Source organism: Balaenoptera musculus, chromosome 16, assembly GCF_009873245.2.
Source record: "Balaenoptera musculus isolate JJ_BM4_2016_0621 chromosome 16, mBalMus1.pri.v3, whole genome shotgun sequence".
Classification (NCBI taxonomy): Eukaryota; Metazoa; Chordata; class Mammalia; order Artiodactyla; family Balaenopteridae; genus Balaenoptera; species Balaenoptera musculus.
Genome location: NC_045800.1, coordinates 62,286,354 through 62,304,136, shown reverse-complemented (window position 1 = coordinate 62,304,136; position 17,783 = coordinate 62,286,354). Strand labels below are relative to the sequence as shown.

Sequence of the window (17,783 nt, the reverse complement as noted above, 5' to 3'; positions counted from 1 at the left end):
AGCCAAAAATAAATAAATAAATTAATTAATTAATTAATTTTTAAAAAATCAGGTAAGAATCACCAGTGGATGCTAAGCCTGGGGAAAATGCTGATGAGAAGCAGGATACAGTCGGCCCTCTGTATCCACAGGTTCTGCATCTGCAGATTTAACCAATCCCGATCGAATTTTTTTTTTTAATTCCAGAGGTTCCAAAAAGCAAAACTTGAATCTGCCACACGCTGGCAACTATTTTCATAGCATTTACACTGTACTAGATACTATAAGTAAGCTAGAGATGATTTAAAGTATACAAGAGGATGTGCATAGGTTATATGCAAATACCATGCCATTGTATATATGACTTGACCATCTGAGGATTTTGGTGTCCACAGGGGATCCTGGAACCATCACCTACAGATACCAAGACACAACTATATTTGCATGATCTTAGAGTATCTCCCTGCAGACTGCTTATTAGTTGCAAGGAAGATATAAAATACAGTTATTACACTTAGGAGCAATTTGGGCAATATCTTGACTAGATGTAACATCACTTACGAAAAACAGATGAATGCTGTTATGTCCCCAGGTGTGATATCCTCAGAAGGACACAACATCACCTATGCAGTACTCTAACTGAGAAAACATAATATCAACTTAGACGTGAGGAAACATAAGACAAATGCAAAAAAGAATGCTCTGTTGTTTAAAAAAGGTTGGAAGGGATGCATTCTTCAAATATGTCAATAACATAAAAGTCAGAATGGGTATGAAATATTCCACATAAAAGCGGTTAAAGGAACATAAAAATTAAATGCAATTCCTGACCTTACCCTGGAACTTGTACTGGAAATATTATAAAGGACATTATTAGATCATACAGCACTACTGCATATGAGTATTCCTCATATTATTTTTTAACACTTTTTATAAATTTGAAAACATTTCCAATAAAAAAGGTAGCCAAACATATTACACACAGAAGAACAAAGAATTACAATAGATTTCTTATCAGAAACTGTACAAGCCAGAAGACAACAGAATAATGTCTTTATGGTGTTGAAAGAAAAAACTATCAACTTAGAATCCTATAACCAGTAAAAATTATCTTTCAAAAAAGAAGATGAATTAAAGATTTTTTTCAGACAAAAGCTGAGAGAAAGTGTATCCAGCATCAGCAAACTTGAACTGTAAGAAATCTTACAGAAAGCTGTTTATATATAGAAGCAAGATTAATGACAATTAAACAAAGGACAGGAGGGAGGAAATAGATGATACATTGTGAGGTTCTTAAATTATATGTAAAGTGGTGTAATATTATTTGAAGGTGATGGATTAAATACATATTGTAAACCTAAGAGCATTTACTTAAAAAATAAAACAAACAGGTGTAGCTAAGAAGCCAATAGTGTCAAGAAAATGAAATTTCAAAAAACCTTAAATCTAAAAAATGGTAGGAAAAAACAAAGGAAAGATAGGACAAAAAAAATCACAAAATGGTAGATTTAACCCCACCTATATCTATAGTTACATTAAAAGTAAACAATCTAGTCATTCCAGTTAAAAGGAAGAGATGACAGACCAGATTTTTAAAAATTCAACTATATGCTGTCTTTAAGAAACGTATTTAGAATACAAAGATACAAATATGCTAAAAGAATAAAAATATATATACAATGAAAAATACTAATCGAAAGAAAGCTGGAATGGCTACATTAATATCTAAAAAAGTAGACCTCAGAACAAGAAATATTGTCAGGGATAAAGAGGGATATTTCATAATTATAAAGGAACTGATTTGCCAAGAAGATATGAAAAAAAATGACCGAATTGAAAGGAGGAATAGATGAACTGAAAGCAGGAATAGATGAATCCACAATTACAGTGTGAGATTTCAACAGTCCTCTCTCAGTAATTAACAGAACAAGTAGACAGAAAATCAATATGGATATAGATGACAATGATCAGTAACACTCAGACAGCACATATAACATTTATAGATCAACCAAAAAACATCAGAATGTACATCCTTTTAAATGTACACAGAACATTTACCAAGATAGATAATATTCTGTAACAGAAAACAGGTACAAATTCATTTAAAAGAATTGGAATCATACAGAATATGTTATCTGACCAAGAGAATTAAGTTAGAAATCAGTAATAGAAAGATATCTGTAACAGTGACAAAAAAAATCCCCAAAAGTAGAAAGCTAACAACAAACTTCTAAATAACATGGGTGAAATAAGAAATCACAAGACTTAAAACCACATGTGAATCGACAATTATCTCAAAAATGTTTACTTAAAATACTTAAAACACTAAAATACTAAGAAAGGTCTCAAATCAATGATTTAAGTTTCTACATTAAGAAGCCAAAAAACGAAGAGCAAATTAAACCCAAAGCTAAGCATAAGAAATGCAACAATAAAGACAAAAGCAGAAATCAATGAAACAGAAAATGGACAAACAATAGAGAAAAATCAATGGAACCAAAAGCTTTTTTTTTTTTTTTTTTTTTGAAGACCAATACAATTGATAAACCTCTAGCCAGACAGATCAGGAATAAAAGAGAGTAGACACAAATTACCAATATCATCAATGAAAGAGGGAATATCACTTCAGGGCTTACAGACATGAAAAGGATAATAAAATATTATGAACACCTTTATTCTAATAAAATTCAAAAACTTTAGATGAAATGGACAAATTCAAAGATACAAACTACAAACACACACTCAAGAAGTAAATAACCTGGATAGTTCTAACGACTAAATAAATTTAATTTAAAAACTTCTCAGAAAACTAAAGATCTAGATGGCTTCACTGGTGAATTCCATTAAACATTTAAGGAAAAATGATACCTACACAAACTTACACAAACTCAGAAAATAAGAAGGGAACCCTTCCCAACTCACTTTACTCATTTGGTTTTGAATCATATGGTCAGTATTACCCTGATATCAAAACCAGATGAAGACTAAGAAAATGATATAAATGAACTTATTTACAAAACAGAAATAGACTCAGACATAGAAAACATACATGTTTACCAGAGGGGATAGCAAGGGGTGGGGTGGGGAGTGTGTGTGATAAATTAGCAGTTTGGGATTCACATATACACACTACTCTGTATGAAATAAACAACAAGGACCTACTGTATAGTACAGGGAACTATATTCAATGTCTTGTAATAACCAATAATGGAAAAGAATCTGAAAAAGCATACACACATAACTGTACACCTTGAATCACTCTGCTGTACACCTAAAGCTAACACACACACACAAGAAAAAAAAAGATGAAGACATCACAAGAAAACTAAAACCAATACTTCTCATGAACATAGATATAAAACTCCTTAATAATTAAGTTGTAGTAAATCAAATCCAGCAATATATAAAAATGATAATACATTAAGACCAAGTGAGGGACTTCCCTGGTGGTCCAGTGGTTGAGAATCCGCCTTCCAATGCAGGGGACATGGGTTTGATCCCTCATCAGGGAACTAAGGCCCTCATGTTGCAACTACTGAGCCCTCGCACCAACTAGAAAGAAGTCTGAGTGCCACAACTAGAGAAGCCTGCGCACCACAACTAGAGAGAAGCCTGCGCACCGCAACAAAAGATCCCACATGCCGCAACTAAGACCTGAAGCAGCCAAAAATAAATAAATAAATAAATATTTAAAAAAAAAAAAGACCAAGTGAGGTTATCTAAGGAGCAAGGTTAGTTTTAACATTACAAAATCAATTATGTAATAAAGCATATTTACACTATGAAGGAAAACTATATAAATCTCATAAATATTAAAAAAAGATTAACAAAGTTTAATATCCAGTTGCAATGTTTTTCAATTCTCAGCAAACTAGGAACAGAATGGAATTTCCTCAACCAGATAAATGGCATCTGTAAAAAACCTACAGCTTACATTAAACTTAATGATAAAAGATTGAATACTTTCCGCCTATGATGATCAAGAACAAGGAAAGAATGTCCCCTCTCACCACTTCTATTCAACACTATATTGGAGGTCCTAGCCATACTAAGTGAAGTAAGTCAGAAAGAGAAAGACAAATATCATATGATATCACTTACATATGGAATCTAAAATGTGATACAAATGAACTTATTTATAAAACAAACTCACAGACACAGAAAACAAATTTATGATTACCAAAGGGAAAAGGTGATTGGGGAGAAATAAATTAGGAGTTTGGGATTAGCATATACAAACTACTATATACAAAATAAATTAAAAAAAAGGTCCTACTGTATAGCACAGGGAACTATATTCAATATCCTGTAATAAACCATAATGGAAAAGAATATGAAAAAGAATATGTATATGTATGTATAAATGAATCACTTTGCTGTACACCAGAAACTAACAAAACATTGTAAATCAACTATACTTCAATTAAAAAAAATAAAAAAGACACCACCAAATGTTGGCAAGAATGTGGAACAACCTAAACTCTCATATATCATTTGTGGTAGGAAGAGGCACCACCACTCTGGGAATAGTTCTAAGTTTTCTATAAAATTAAACATATATCTGCACTTGATCCAACAATTATACTCCTAAGTACTTGCCCAAGAGGAACAAAAACATGTACTTAACACAAAGATTTTTGTACAAATGATTAAAACAGCTTCATTTATAAGAGCCAAAGACTAGAAACCACCCAAATAGCTGAATGGATAAACAAATTTTGGTACATTCATGCAAAGGAATATACTTAGCAATAAAAAGAAATGAACTACTGTAACACACACCAACATGAATAACGCTCAAAAATGTTATGCTGAACAAAAAAAAAAAGCCACACAAAACACTGTATACTGGGGACTTCCCTGGTGGTCCAGTGGTTAAGACTCTGTGCTTCCAATGCAGGGCACATGAGTTCGATCCCTGGTCGGGGAACTAAGATCCTACATGCTGCACAGTGTGACCAAAGAATTAAAAAAAAAAAAAAAGACTATATACTGCATAATTCCATACATATGAAATTCTAACAAAGGGAAATCCAATAGTAACAGACAGCAGATAAGTGGTTGCCTGGAATCACTAGTAGGAGATGAGATGGCAGGAAGCAGAAGTGGCTGCAAAGAAGTAGTGTAAGGGAACTTTTTGGGGTGATGGAAATGTTCTACATCTTGTTTTTGATGGTTGTTGCACTGCTGTATATGTCTGTCAAAATTCATCAAAGCATACTCTTAAAATGGGTGCATTATATTGTTTGTAAGTTGTAACTCAAAAAGGCAGATTTTTAAAATGAAATGGCAAAAATTATCAAAACTTTTTAAGTTTACATTCCCTTAACCCATGTATTCCAGTTCTAAGAACTTATCCCAAAATGTACCCCAAAGAAACCATCAGCCAAGATCACAAAGATGCATTTACAAAAATGTTCTTTATAGCATTATTTAATAGAAATAATTTCTTTCAATGGTCCATCAATAGGGTATTAATTAGTTAGGGTACATTCATAGACTAGGATACTTCATAGCAACTGGAAGCAGCAATTAGATTTACTTACATTGACCTGAAACATGTTGTTAAATCGAAAAACTAGGGAGGTTCCTAGTGGCTTAGTGGTTAGGATTCCAGGCTCTCACTGCTGGGGCCCGGGCTCAATCCCGGTCAGGGAACTGAGATCCCACAAGCTGCGTGGCGTGGCCAAAAAAAATCAAAAAGGTAGTTACAAAACAGTGTGTGTAACTTAATTTTAATAAATGTATATAATACATACATATGTAAATTCAAAAATGTATGAGCCAACTTTATACCAAGAGGTGTCATCTTTTTCTTATAAGTAAGAGAATGTTGAGACCACTCCTATTTTAGAGATGAAGAAACTCTCATCAGAGATGTCAAATGAGTGTCAGAGAAATCAAAACAAGACTGAGGGCCACACAGTCTTTCAGGAAACAACTGCTATCTCAATGAACAGGCATACATTCTTCAAAGTTACTACAAAGGAACTCTCCTAAGTTCGAAAAATAAAAGCAGAGTACCAGGGACTTCCCTGGTGGCGCAGTGGTTGAGAATCCGCCTGCCAATGCAGGGGATATGGGTTCGAGCCCTCGCCCAGGGAAGACCCCACATGCCCTGGAGCAACTAAGCCCATGCGCCACAGCTACTAAGCCTGCGCGCTACAGCCTGCTAACCACAACTACTGAGCCTGCGTGCCACAACTACTGAAGCCCACGTGCCTAGACCCCATGCTCTGCAACAAGGGAAGCACCGCAATGAGAAACCCATGCACTGCAACGAAGAGTAGCCCCCGCTCGCCGCAACTAGAGAAAGCCCGCGTACAGCAACAAAGACCCAATGCAGCCAAAAATAAATAATAAATAAATAAATAAATTCATATTTAAAAAAAAAAAAAGCAGAGTACCAGTGGAAAATGCCTACATGGTTTTACAGTCATCTGTCGTTCTAACATCAGAATGAAATTCAGTAAAAACTTTCTTCCATATAATAAGTAGATAATGGTCCCTTATTAACTCTTTTATGCTGTGCTTACTTCCCTGCTGTTGGCAGGACTTGATTTAAAAGCAGGAAGAAGACAATGTCAGTATGGAGTCTCCCTGAAAGCAGGAAGGAAGTACTTTGGACTGATTAAGGCCAGCATGACATTCATAGTGGCCAACCTCATTCCAGCTGAGTTAAAGTAATCATTCCAATATTTGTTCCCTGTCAGCCCCTATCAGGATCCAAAAGAAAAGTGAGAAACTGTTCACACAAATACACACACACAGAGAAAGAAAAAGGCTAATTTATTACAATCTGCTTGTTGAATATCAGGTATTTGTAATACTCCAAAAAATAAATAATCACTGAGCTTCAATAAGTGTTATTTACAAGGCAAAACAACTCCAGAACTTACCAACACCACCCCCACAAAATTTACCAGACCATACTGAAACTTCTGCTTTTTTTTTAACATCTTTATTGGAGTATAATTGCTTTACATTGTTGTGTTAGTTGCTACTGTATAACAAAGCGAATCAGCTGTATGTATACATATATCATCATGTCCCCTCCCTCTGGCGTCTCCCTCCCACCCTCCCTAGCGCACCCCTCTAGGTGGTCACAGAGCACCCCCTGTCCTATGCGGCTGCTTCCCACTAGCTATCTATTTTACATTTGGTAGTGTATATAAGTCCATGTCACTCTCTCACTTCGTCCCAGCTTACCTTTCCCCCTCCCCATGTCCTCAAGTCCATTCTCTACATCTGCATCTTTATAACTTCAGCGTTATTGATCTTCTCCTACCCCACCCTTCACTGCCACTGAGAATGAAATCATCTTGCTATGAAATGTTAAGAGGAAAAAAGATACTGATGGTTTACTAATGACAATTAGTAATATTCTGATGGTTTACTAATCATATATATGTATGCATACACATATATATATAGTATTTGAGTACTGAACTTATAAATGTACCTTTGTTCAAGCACATAAATGCCACAGAAGTCACCTAAAAATAGATTATACAATTCCATACTGTCTACTCACATTTGCCCAGTCTGAATCTTCTCACCATCATAGCCTACTTCTTAAATAATTAAGTTGATCAACTGTCACCCCCTGTCCCATAAAAGTACTTGGATTCTAATACTTCTATATCTGCATACCTGTATCTCACTATATTCTAACACCTAAGACCCAGCTTGAGCAATATGGACAGGACAGACAAGAGAAGGGAAAAAAAGAGAAGGAAGAAAGGATCTTGTAAAAATTTTCACCAAAAACATTTTCACTGACCTTGCCCACAGCTATCAAATATAGCGCTCACCTACTCTGAATACTCCAAGTAATACTAACAATTTTAACCTAACCAGTCATAAAAATATCAGGAGTAGCAGTCACCATTTATTAAATGCTTATTCTGTATCAAGCACCATGCTGAGTACTATATGTTATCTCATTTAATCCTTCCTGCAACTCTCCAAAGCAGGCTGTAAAAATTTGGAGAGGTTCACTTGCTCAAGTCTACACAGATTGAGGAACCCAGAATCAGATGTAGGTCCATCTGTCTCAAGAACCAAAAAAAAAAAAAAAATACTAACCACAGTTCTATTTTATTCCACATGCTTTTATTCCTCTCTTTATTACAAGATTAAGAAAACACAGCATGGGGCTTCCCTGGTGGCGCAGTGGTTTAAAATCCGCCTGCCAATACAGGGAACACAGGTTTGAGCCCTGGCCCGGGAATATCCCACATGGATTTTTTTTTTTTTTTAAATAACTTTTTGGGACTCTTCTGGTGGCACAGTAGTTAAGACTCTGCCTGCCAATGCACGGGACATGGGTTCGATCCCTGGTCCGGGAGGATCCCACATGCCGCGAAGCAACTAAGCCCGTGTGCCACAACTACTGAGCCTGTGCTCTAGAGCCCACGAGCCACAACTACTGAAGCCCGGGAGCCTAGAGCCCGTGCTCCACAAGAAGCCTGCGCACCGCAACGAAGAGCAGCTCCCGCTCGCAGCAACTAGAGAAGGCCTGTGCGCAGCAACGAAGACCCAATGCAGCCAAAAATAAAAATAAATAAAATAAGTAAATTTTAAATAAATAAATAAATAAAAAGAAAACACAGCACGGACATCCATATGCAAAAAAATGAACCCCAACCTAAACTTTACAACTTATACAAACTTAACTAGGTCACAGATCTAAACATAAAAAAGCAAAACCATAAAAATTCTAAGGGCAAACCTTTGTGACTTGGGGTTAGGCAAAAAGTTCTTAGACATGACATCAAAAGTTCAATCCATAAAAGAAAAATTAATAAATTGGACTTCATCAAAATTTAAAACTTTTGCTCTGTAAAAGTCACTGATAAGAGAATGAAGAGATAAGCTACAGCCTGGGAAAAATATCTGGAAATCACATACCCTTGAAAGGACTTGTATGCAGAATATATATAAAAGAACTCTCAAAACTCAACAGTAAGGAAACAATTTTAAGTTGTGTGAAAGATAAGAATACCTCACCAAAGCAGATATAAGAATGGCAAAAAAGCACATTAAAAAGATGTTCAACATCATTAGCCATTAGAGAAATGCAAATTAAAACCACAATAAGAGGGACTTCCCTCGTGGCACAGTGGTTAAGAATCTGCCTGCCAATGCAAGGGACATAGGATTGATCCCTGGTCTGGGAAGATCCCACATGCCACGGAGCAACTAAGCCTGTGCACCACAACTACCGAGCCTGCGCTCTAGAGCCTGCGAGCCTCAACTACTGAGCCCAAGTGCTGCAACTACTGAAGCCCGCACGCCTAGAGCCTGTGCTCTGCAACAAGAGAAGCCACCACAATGAGAAGCCTGCACACTGCAACGAAGAGTAGTCCCCGCTCGCCGCAACTAGAGAAAGTCCGCACACAGCAACAAAGACCCAACGCAGCCAAAAAAAAAAAAAAAAAAACCACAATAACATATCACTACACACTTATTAGAATGGCTAAAATGAAAATGCCAACACCACCAAATGCTGGCAAGGATACAGAACAATTGGAATTCTCTTATGCTGTTGATGGGAATGCATAGTACAGGCACTCAGAAATAGTTTGGTAGTTTCTTATGAAGTTAAACATATACCTACCATATATCCCAGCAATCCCACTCCTGGATATTTACTTTAAAGAAATGAAAACTACGTTCACATAAAAACCTGTACACAGATGTTTATAGTAGTTCTATTCATAACTGCCAAAAACTGGAAACAAATTAATGAAAGGGGACAAACTAGTGAAACATACCACAACTCGGATGAATCTGAAAGCCAAAACCAATCTCAAAAGGTTACATACTGTATGATTCCACTTATATTACATTCTCAGGAAGACAACACTATAGCAACCAAGAAGAGATCAGTGATTGCCAAAGTATGGGGTGAGGAAGAGGTGACTGTAAGAGACAACATGAGGAAGTTTTTTGGGGGAGTAGAGCTGTTCTGTATCCTGATTGTGGTAGGTGGCTACAGAAATCTATACACCCACAAAGTGCAGAATAGTGTGGATATTAGGATGATCCTTTTGTGTCTTTAGCATCCTTTAAAGGATATTTCTGTAACATAAAAACTTACGTGCTGATATGTCTATATATTTTTTGCAGTTCAGAATTAAAAGAAACCATTAGAAATGGTTCCCTTTTTCAGTGGGAGAAGGGACTTGTATCTTTCTACTGTTTGAATTATGAGTCATTTTTGTACTCTTCTTTATATTTTTTCTTTAACTTTTTGTTTTGTTCTGTTTGCTGCTTACCATGGAGCACTTCTCCAGTACTTCCTCCTGGAACTTCAGAAATCGCTCCTGAACCTCAGCTTCATTGAGGAAAAAGGCTAGAAAGTGAGTGAAGGGCTGCTTTCTTCTAAAAGTGAGCAAAAGAACATCAATCCGAGTTCGGGCTGAAATTACACCACTTCGATGCTGGCCAGTGATTACTGTAAGCAAAAACAAAAAAGAAAAGATTAAAATCTCAAGGTCCATCAAATGGTTGTAAAATAGGTGACCTCTTGAAACTGTCATCTCTGGGGAATAAAATTGTCATGAATGTGTATATAATTCTGAACAGGGGACAGTACCAAGGGTAAGAAAGCTGTTAATGAATTCAGTCTAAGCAGAATGAGGTTTAAAAACAGAATAACCTTAAGACCATCTGATGAAGTAGAAAAATGAGTTCAAAAGCTACAAGCAATCCCTCATACCTTGCTGGTATGAATGTAAAATGGTACAGCTGCTATGGAAAAGTTTGGCAGTTCTTTGAAAAGGTACACAGAAAAATACCATGTGACCCAGGAATTCACTCCTAGATAGAAACTCAAAGGAAGTAAAAACAGGTGTTCAAAGAAAAAACCTGTACAGGGACTTCCCTGGTGGCACAGCAGTTAAGAATCCGTCTGCCAGTGCAGGGGACACGGGTTCGAGCCCTGGTTTGGGAAGATCCCACATGCCACAGAGCAACTAAGCCTGTGTGCCACAACTACTAAGTCTGTGCTCTAGAGCCCTTGAACCACAACTACTGAGCCTGCGTGCCGCAACTACCGAAGCCCGTGCACTTAGAGACCATGCTCTGCAACAAGAGAAGCCACCGCAATGAGAAGCCCGCACACCTCAATGAAGAGTAGCCTCCGCTCGCTGTAACTAGAGAAAGCCCATGCACAGCAACGAAGACCCAATGCAGCCAAAAATAAATAAATAAATAAATAAATTTTTAAAACCTGTACAAATGTTCATAGTAGCTCTATTCACAAGAGCCAAAAGGTGGAAAAACACAAACGTCCATTAGCCAATAACTGAATAAATAAAATGTGGTATTTCCATACACTGAAATACTACTCAGCCAAAAGAAAGGAGTGAAGTATTGATACATGCAAAAACATGGATCAATCCTGAAAATATTATGCTAAGTTCAAGATGCCAGACACAAAGGCCACGTATTGTATGTTTCCACATATAGGAAATACCTAACAGGCAAATTCAGAGAGTCAGAAAGCAGATTAGTGGTAGCCAAGAGCTGGGGAGTAGTGAGGAATGGTGAGTGATTGCTTAATGGGCATGGGGTTTCCTTTTTGGGTGATAAAATGTTCCGGAACTAGACAGTGGTGAAGGTTGCACAACACTGTAAATATACTAAATGCCACTGAATTCAACACTTTAAAGTGGTCTAAATGGTAAATTTTATGTTGTGTATATTCTACCATTTAAAAAAAGAACAATATATCACACAGAAATTCAAATAACAATAAAAAATTAAGAACAAAAAGAGTGGAGCTGTCATGTAAATTTTATCTCAATTTTTAAAAATACTGTGGCAGAATTTTTAGTGATTCACTATAGTAGAAGAGCAGAAGAGAGTCTACTACAGTATATACAATCCTACCCTAACTGTATGAAAATATAAGGTTAAAGTAAAAGTTTTATCTATATCTGTATTGAGGTATGAATATCAAATTTCCACGCCTTGGTGTAATTTGGTCTTCTTTGGTCTGGGCTGTCTTTATATATATGTAAACGAAAATAGGGGGAAAAGCCACAAAGCCTTAACACCACTGTCTGCAAAGAAAAACAATCATTTAGGGATTACACAACCTCTGTTTAAGCAGAGATTAATCTTCTAGGTTCCAGAACTGGCAGTGCTTGGTCCAAAACAGAAACTAAGGAAAGGTGCAGAAGATAGGAACAATGAACAAAATTGGCATTTTAACAGACTATTTATTAAAGAGGAAAGGACAGACTTCTGAATATAAAATATTGAAGTATTAACTCTAATAGTAGCAAAATGTGCTATGTACTTTCAAGACCACAAAGCTTGTTCCTTCCAAGCAACTGTAGAAGTTAGGACAAACAAATGGAATTATTTCTTTAATACTTCCCATTAAAGCACTTGAAATTTTCTAAAGAACAACCTATCTATTTCTTAATAAGAATGAAATTATCATACCCATTTTGTTGTAGAGAAACAAGATGGAAATTTCTAAGAAAAGAAGTAAATTATGAATGAATTAATTAACAGAAAGCCTAAAAACTGTTTGCCTAAGTAAAAAATTGACATAAGTAATAACCAAAAAATGTAAGAAGCTGAGATAGGATATTTTCTAATGACATTATTTATATTTTCAAATAGGATACTTTGAGAATCCAAAAGACTCAGATGCCCAGTGAAGGGAAGTATCCTAGCAGGCATTCAAATAATGTGCTATAGAAATACTGACAAAGGAGGATTTAATGGTAAACTGGGACAAAATTAAAGGAAAGTAGAAATTATAATTATTTCTGCAAGAGACAGAAAATATGGTGAGAAAATAAAAGGAAAAGGGATGGAGGGGATGGAAGCTTAAAATTCATGTTTATGTTTTATTTCTGTAAAAATTTAGTACAATATGCTAAATCTATTATTTTCCATTAAGAAGGTAGTTCAGTAGAGAATAAGACCAATAAGACATTTTCAGTTTTTTAACATAGAAAACTGAAAAGGGCACTTCAAAGGTGCTCAGGCTGATTTCCAGAAAAAGATTCAAAGTTGAGCAAACAATTACTAAAGAGCAAATATGATGTGGTTAGAAATATTCTAAAACATTAGAATATTATATCTGAGAAGACCAGAATTCACATGGCATGGGTCTAAAGACTACAATAAGGGATACAGAGGAAGAAAACAATTAAAGGCATTGATGTGAAACTTTAAAAAAACCAATTGCCTAACTACAATGACAATAACATTTTAAAAGCATCTTCTTACATCTCATTGCCTGAGACTTCAAAACAGACTAGACCAGATCCTTATCTAGAGGAAAAATTAAAACCTACTAGATCATTTGCTTCTCTAGTTTCTCTAATTTAGGAGAGGAAAAAGAAAATAACTAATTACAGCATATACCACACCAATGCACCTGCAGTCTTGATTTCACATAACAACCCTATTTACTGTAAGCAATAAACTTGACTTTTCTATATACTTTACTTCCCTACAAGACCAATAAGCCAGTTTATTGTCTTGCTTTTCAGTTAAATTAGTTCCACTAAACTCTACTTTTAATGATTAGACACACTTATTTTTCACACTTAAATATTTGTGGTTTCTAAGTCAAAATGGAATCTTAACAATCTGTCTAACCTTTTCTGGATAAGTTTTGGAATGCCTCCAGTATCTTAAAATGGCTAACATCTCTACATTTACAGCATGTAATAATTTTTACAAAAATAAAAATTATTATCCATCTGTTGCTATATGCATAGAAAAAATGGGGAACAGATTCAACTATTAACAGCAATTATGGCTGAGGTTCGTAACACAAGAGACTTCCCTTTATACTTTATATATAATTTCTACAAGTTTTTGTTTTTGAAACCATGTATTAATTTTTAAATCAGGAAATAAGCTTTAATGCAATTAATAAAATTACTTCAATATTTGTAACCCGAACTTTAACACTTAAGGAAAGACCCAAGTTTTTTTAACTGTAATTCTAAATATTTATTTCAGTGAGAGTCCTTCAAAAATGTCATTAAAGTCCTAAAGCTAAAGTTTGCTGAAGTTACCAAGGGGTTGGTAACTTCAGGGGGTTGGAAAATTCTAGCACTTCACTGTCCAAAACAGGAGCCCACACGCAGCTAGTTAAATTAAAAGTTAAATGAATTAGAATGAAGTAGTATTTAAAATTCAGTGCCTCAGTCACACTAGCCACATTTCAAGTAATCACGGTCCCATGTGGCTAGTGGCTCCTGCACTGGACAGTGCAGATACACAACATTTTCACAACCACAGAAAGCTCTCCTGGACAGCGCTGCCCTAAAGTCAACTGCTACTTATCTGCCACAGTGATTATTCTTACACAGCACAAAATGAAAAGAGTACTTATTATTTTTTTCTCCTAAAACTTAATACAACCTATGAGTGTTTATGGAAAATGGATTATTGGAGGCTGCTGCACTTATTCGACATTGAAGAAGTCCTACTGCTTTAGGATGAGTTTTTTAAAATTCTGTCCCTCCAGTGCCTCTCACTCAAAGCCATTTTACAACACAAGCCTATGCCCTTGGTTCACACTGTTGCTTTAGTACAGACACTTTCTGACGTGATTTCTATTGCTAAACTATTTTTCCTCACCTGACCAGTTATTTGAATCAGGTTGTTGTTTTAATTATTACTCTTACATTTCCTTCCTAGTCTACAAAGCAAGATAAAAACAAGAGAACAATATGGAAAGGGCTGAACTTTATTTCAAATTTGCTGATCTCACTGGTTTTCTCTAATTCTAACTTGAAATAATTCACAACTTCATTTCAAGCTACTGAAGCATGAAAGAAATCTCCTCGTCCACAACAAAATCTGGAAGCTTTATTCCATCAGTGCGTGGTGAAGTATAAAATTAAGGCCCAGGTACTCAATCAAGATAAGGTTGTATGACTACATCTTTCTTCATTTGGGAGACTGACACTGATATAAAAAGGCCAACAGCTACAGAACCACATAAAGAATATAGTCACCAAACACCTCAGTTGGGTCACATTATTCCATACACACACACAAATGATTCCAAATATAACATATATATTGGGTCTCACCAATTTCTCCTTCTTGTCCAGGCTTAGGAATGCTTATGGAAGTTTTGGTCTCCACTTCTAGTTTCTTCCTAGTGTCGCCTCTCTTTCCAACTATATGCCTATAATATAAAGGAAATTAATAAACATAAATCAAAATGTACAAGAATAAAGAACTCCATCATGTTTAAATCATATGTGGCCAGAGACACTCCCTCATAGAAAAGTGCTTCAGTAAAAACTCAGTATCTGTAGGGGAAATTACAAGTCATACAGCTTTATAGAACATACTGCATTACACTCATTGGCAAAATGATATCCTACAGCCAATTCAACCACATAGAAAGAATAACTATGCTCAATGCCTGCTTGCTTCTCAAAACTATATTCAGGGACTTCCCTGGTGGCGCAGTGGTTAAGAACCCGTCTGCCAATGCAGGGGACACGGGTTCGAGCCCTGGTCTGGGAAGATCCCACATGCCGCGGAGCAATTAAGCCCGTGTGCCACAACTACTGAGCCTGAGCTCTATAGCCCGCGAGCCACAACTACTGAAGCCCACGTGCCTAGAGCCCATGCTCCGCAACAAGAGAAGCCACCGCAATGAAAAGTAGCCCCCGCTCGCCACAACTAGAAAGCCCGCGCACATCAACAAAGACCTAACGCAGCCAAAAATAAATAAATAAATAAATAAAACAAAAAAAAAAACTATATTCAAAATCTGGGTCTGCACTTCAGTGAAAGGAAAGCTGGCACAGTCTCACAGGGCACTTGAATGGGTCTACAGTTTGAAGGGGGAAAATCTTGTTCTCTTAGAGAGCAAATTAACTACATTATGAGTTCATCCTAAGGGAATTGTCCTTGATTAATTAAATAAAGGTAAAGAGCTTAACAAAGAGCAGGGTTCACCAGTCAGGACAGATTCAAGCACACAGAGTAAAGAGGTAACCCTCAGGTTGAATTCAAACACATAGGCACGTTTTGCTTGGGAGATTTCACCTAAAAATTGGGAAATTTTACCTAAAAATATAGATTTCTAACTTCTTTTGAAAAATTGGGAGATCTGACTACTCATGGCAAAAATAGGCTGGAACATGAGCTCGTTCCTAAAAATGGAACATGAGCTCATCACAAATCCTGTCCCTCCCTACTGTCTTTCACTGACTGCACCTCAATCATCTGCTGGCTCATTTGCATTACTTGCCTAGGCCTCCTAGCATAAATAATTCTGACAATCCAAGGTTATCTTCTGAAACCCATAGTAATTAGATGTGTTAAGCAAATGAGACTACCGGATCCCAGGAGAAAAGTTTCAGAGTCTATAAAGCACTAAGAGACCATCACAGGACCATAAAGTTAAGAGATAAAACTTCCTCATCAACAGTATTTCAGCTTCTATGATTTCAATTACAGTATCCAACAGCACGGGTGACTATGTCTAAAACTCTGCATTTGTTTTTTACAAGGGATAACCAAGCCCGGTTATTTCCATTGAGATCTACTGTAGTAAGCCAGTTTTTTATAAAACAAGATGTTTAAAAGAGGACGAGAACTCCACAATTTCCATGTGGTTTTTCTCTGTGTTGGGCTAGGGATTGTGCAGCACCAACTCCGTCAGGCCTTTGTCTTTCCAGGCCTTATCAACAAGGGGAGCTTTCAACCAGGCCCCTGTTTGTTAGCACATGGCTAGTGGACAAACTTACCATAAAGGAGTTGGCTCAAAGTGTTATTAATAGTCCAGGCACCTTAGGGAAGTGGTTGAGGTTAAAGACGCTTTAGAATCAAACCTTGGGCAAGTCATTTAACCACTCTAAGCCTATTTCCTCACTTATAAAAATGGAGTGAATAATACCTAAGTAACATAAGGTTGTTTTAAGGATTAAATGTGATCATATATAAAAGGGCTTCCTAGTGACTGACACATAGCTCAGTACAGCCCATGCCATCCTCATTAAGCCCATGATGGCATCCTTCCAGTTAAGAGTACCAGACCCAAAAGAGGTTTACATGGAAAGTCTAAAACACTCACTACAATAAAACAGATATGCAATGAAAGGGTGACTCCTTTATTGAATATGTAAGTGGAAATTCTTGCCAGATCAAGTGGTTCTCAATCTTGGCTACACACTGGAATCACCTGGGAGGCTACAAAAACTAATGATGCCTGGGTTCAGCTCCCAGAGATTCGGACTCAACTGGTCGGGGGTGCACCTAGGCATCAGGAATTTTTAAAGCTCCCCAGGAGCTTCAAATGTGCACCTGAAGTTGAGAACCACAGTATTAGATCCAGTCCGTGGACACGTGTATCACCATTAGGCTTTGATTATAAATTAGTTTGGTCAAGTAATCTCTTCCTTGATCCAAATAACCTTACATAAATGATTCATAAGAAAGAAATCTCCTTGTATGGACAATTATTTCTCAATAAGACAGGAAGGGAGGGAGGAGAGGAAGGAGTCTTCCTAGTAAATATTGTCTATTAATTAGGATTTAGCAGAACCATACCTAATCTAAATTGCAAGTCATCTGGAACAAAATGAGAGTACTTAGAATATATCAGAATTCAAAAGGTCATCAAGTTAGAATCAGATATTTAAGGAATCTTTACACAGCTTAGCAGTAGCAAATATATACATTAAGGAAGACATGTTGCATTGATTTTATCAGGAACCTGAGCCACAACTTTCTAAAATCATGTTTCTTAGAAGAAAATGTCATTGGAACCTGAGAGGAAAGTGAGCTGT

General features: G+C 36.4%; 1 protein-coding gene across 5 annotated transcripts in view; it reads right to left on the bottom strand.

The window, feature by feature from the left end:
* Window positions 1-17,783, bottom strand: part of ASCC1 (activating signal cointegrator 1 complex subunit 1) — a 181,940-nt gene that overhangs the window by 79,476 nt on the left and 84,681 nt on the right. For all 5 annotated transcript variants that reach the window (XM_036828958.1, XM_036828957.1, XM_036828961.1 and 2 more), the window contains 2 exons: window positions 15,066-15,163; window positions 10,263-10,441 (listed from right to left, as the gene is read on the bottom strand). In XM_036828958.1, coding sequence (XP_036684853.1) covers window positions 10,263-10,441; window positions 15,066-15,163 — 277 coding nt within the window. The remainder of the gene's footprint in view (window positions 1-10,262; window positions 10,442-15,065; window positions 15,164-17,783) is intronic.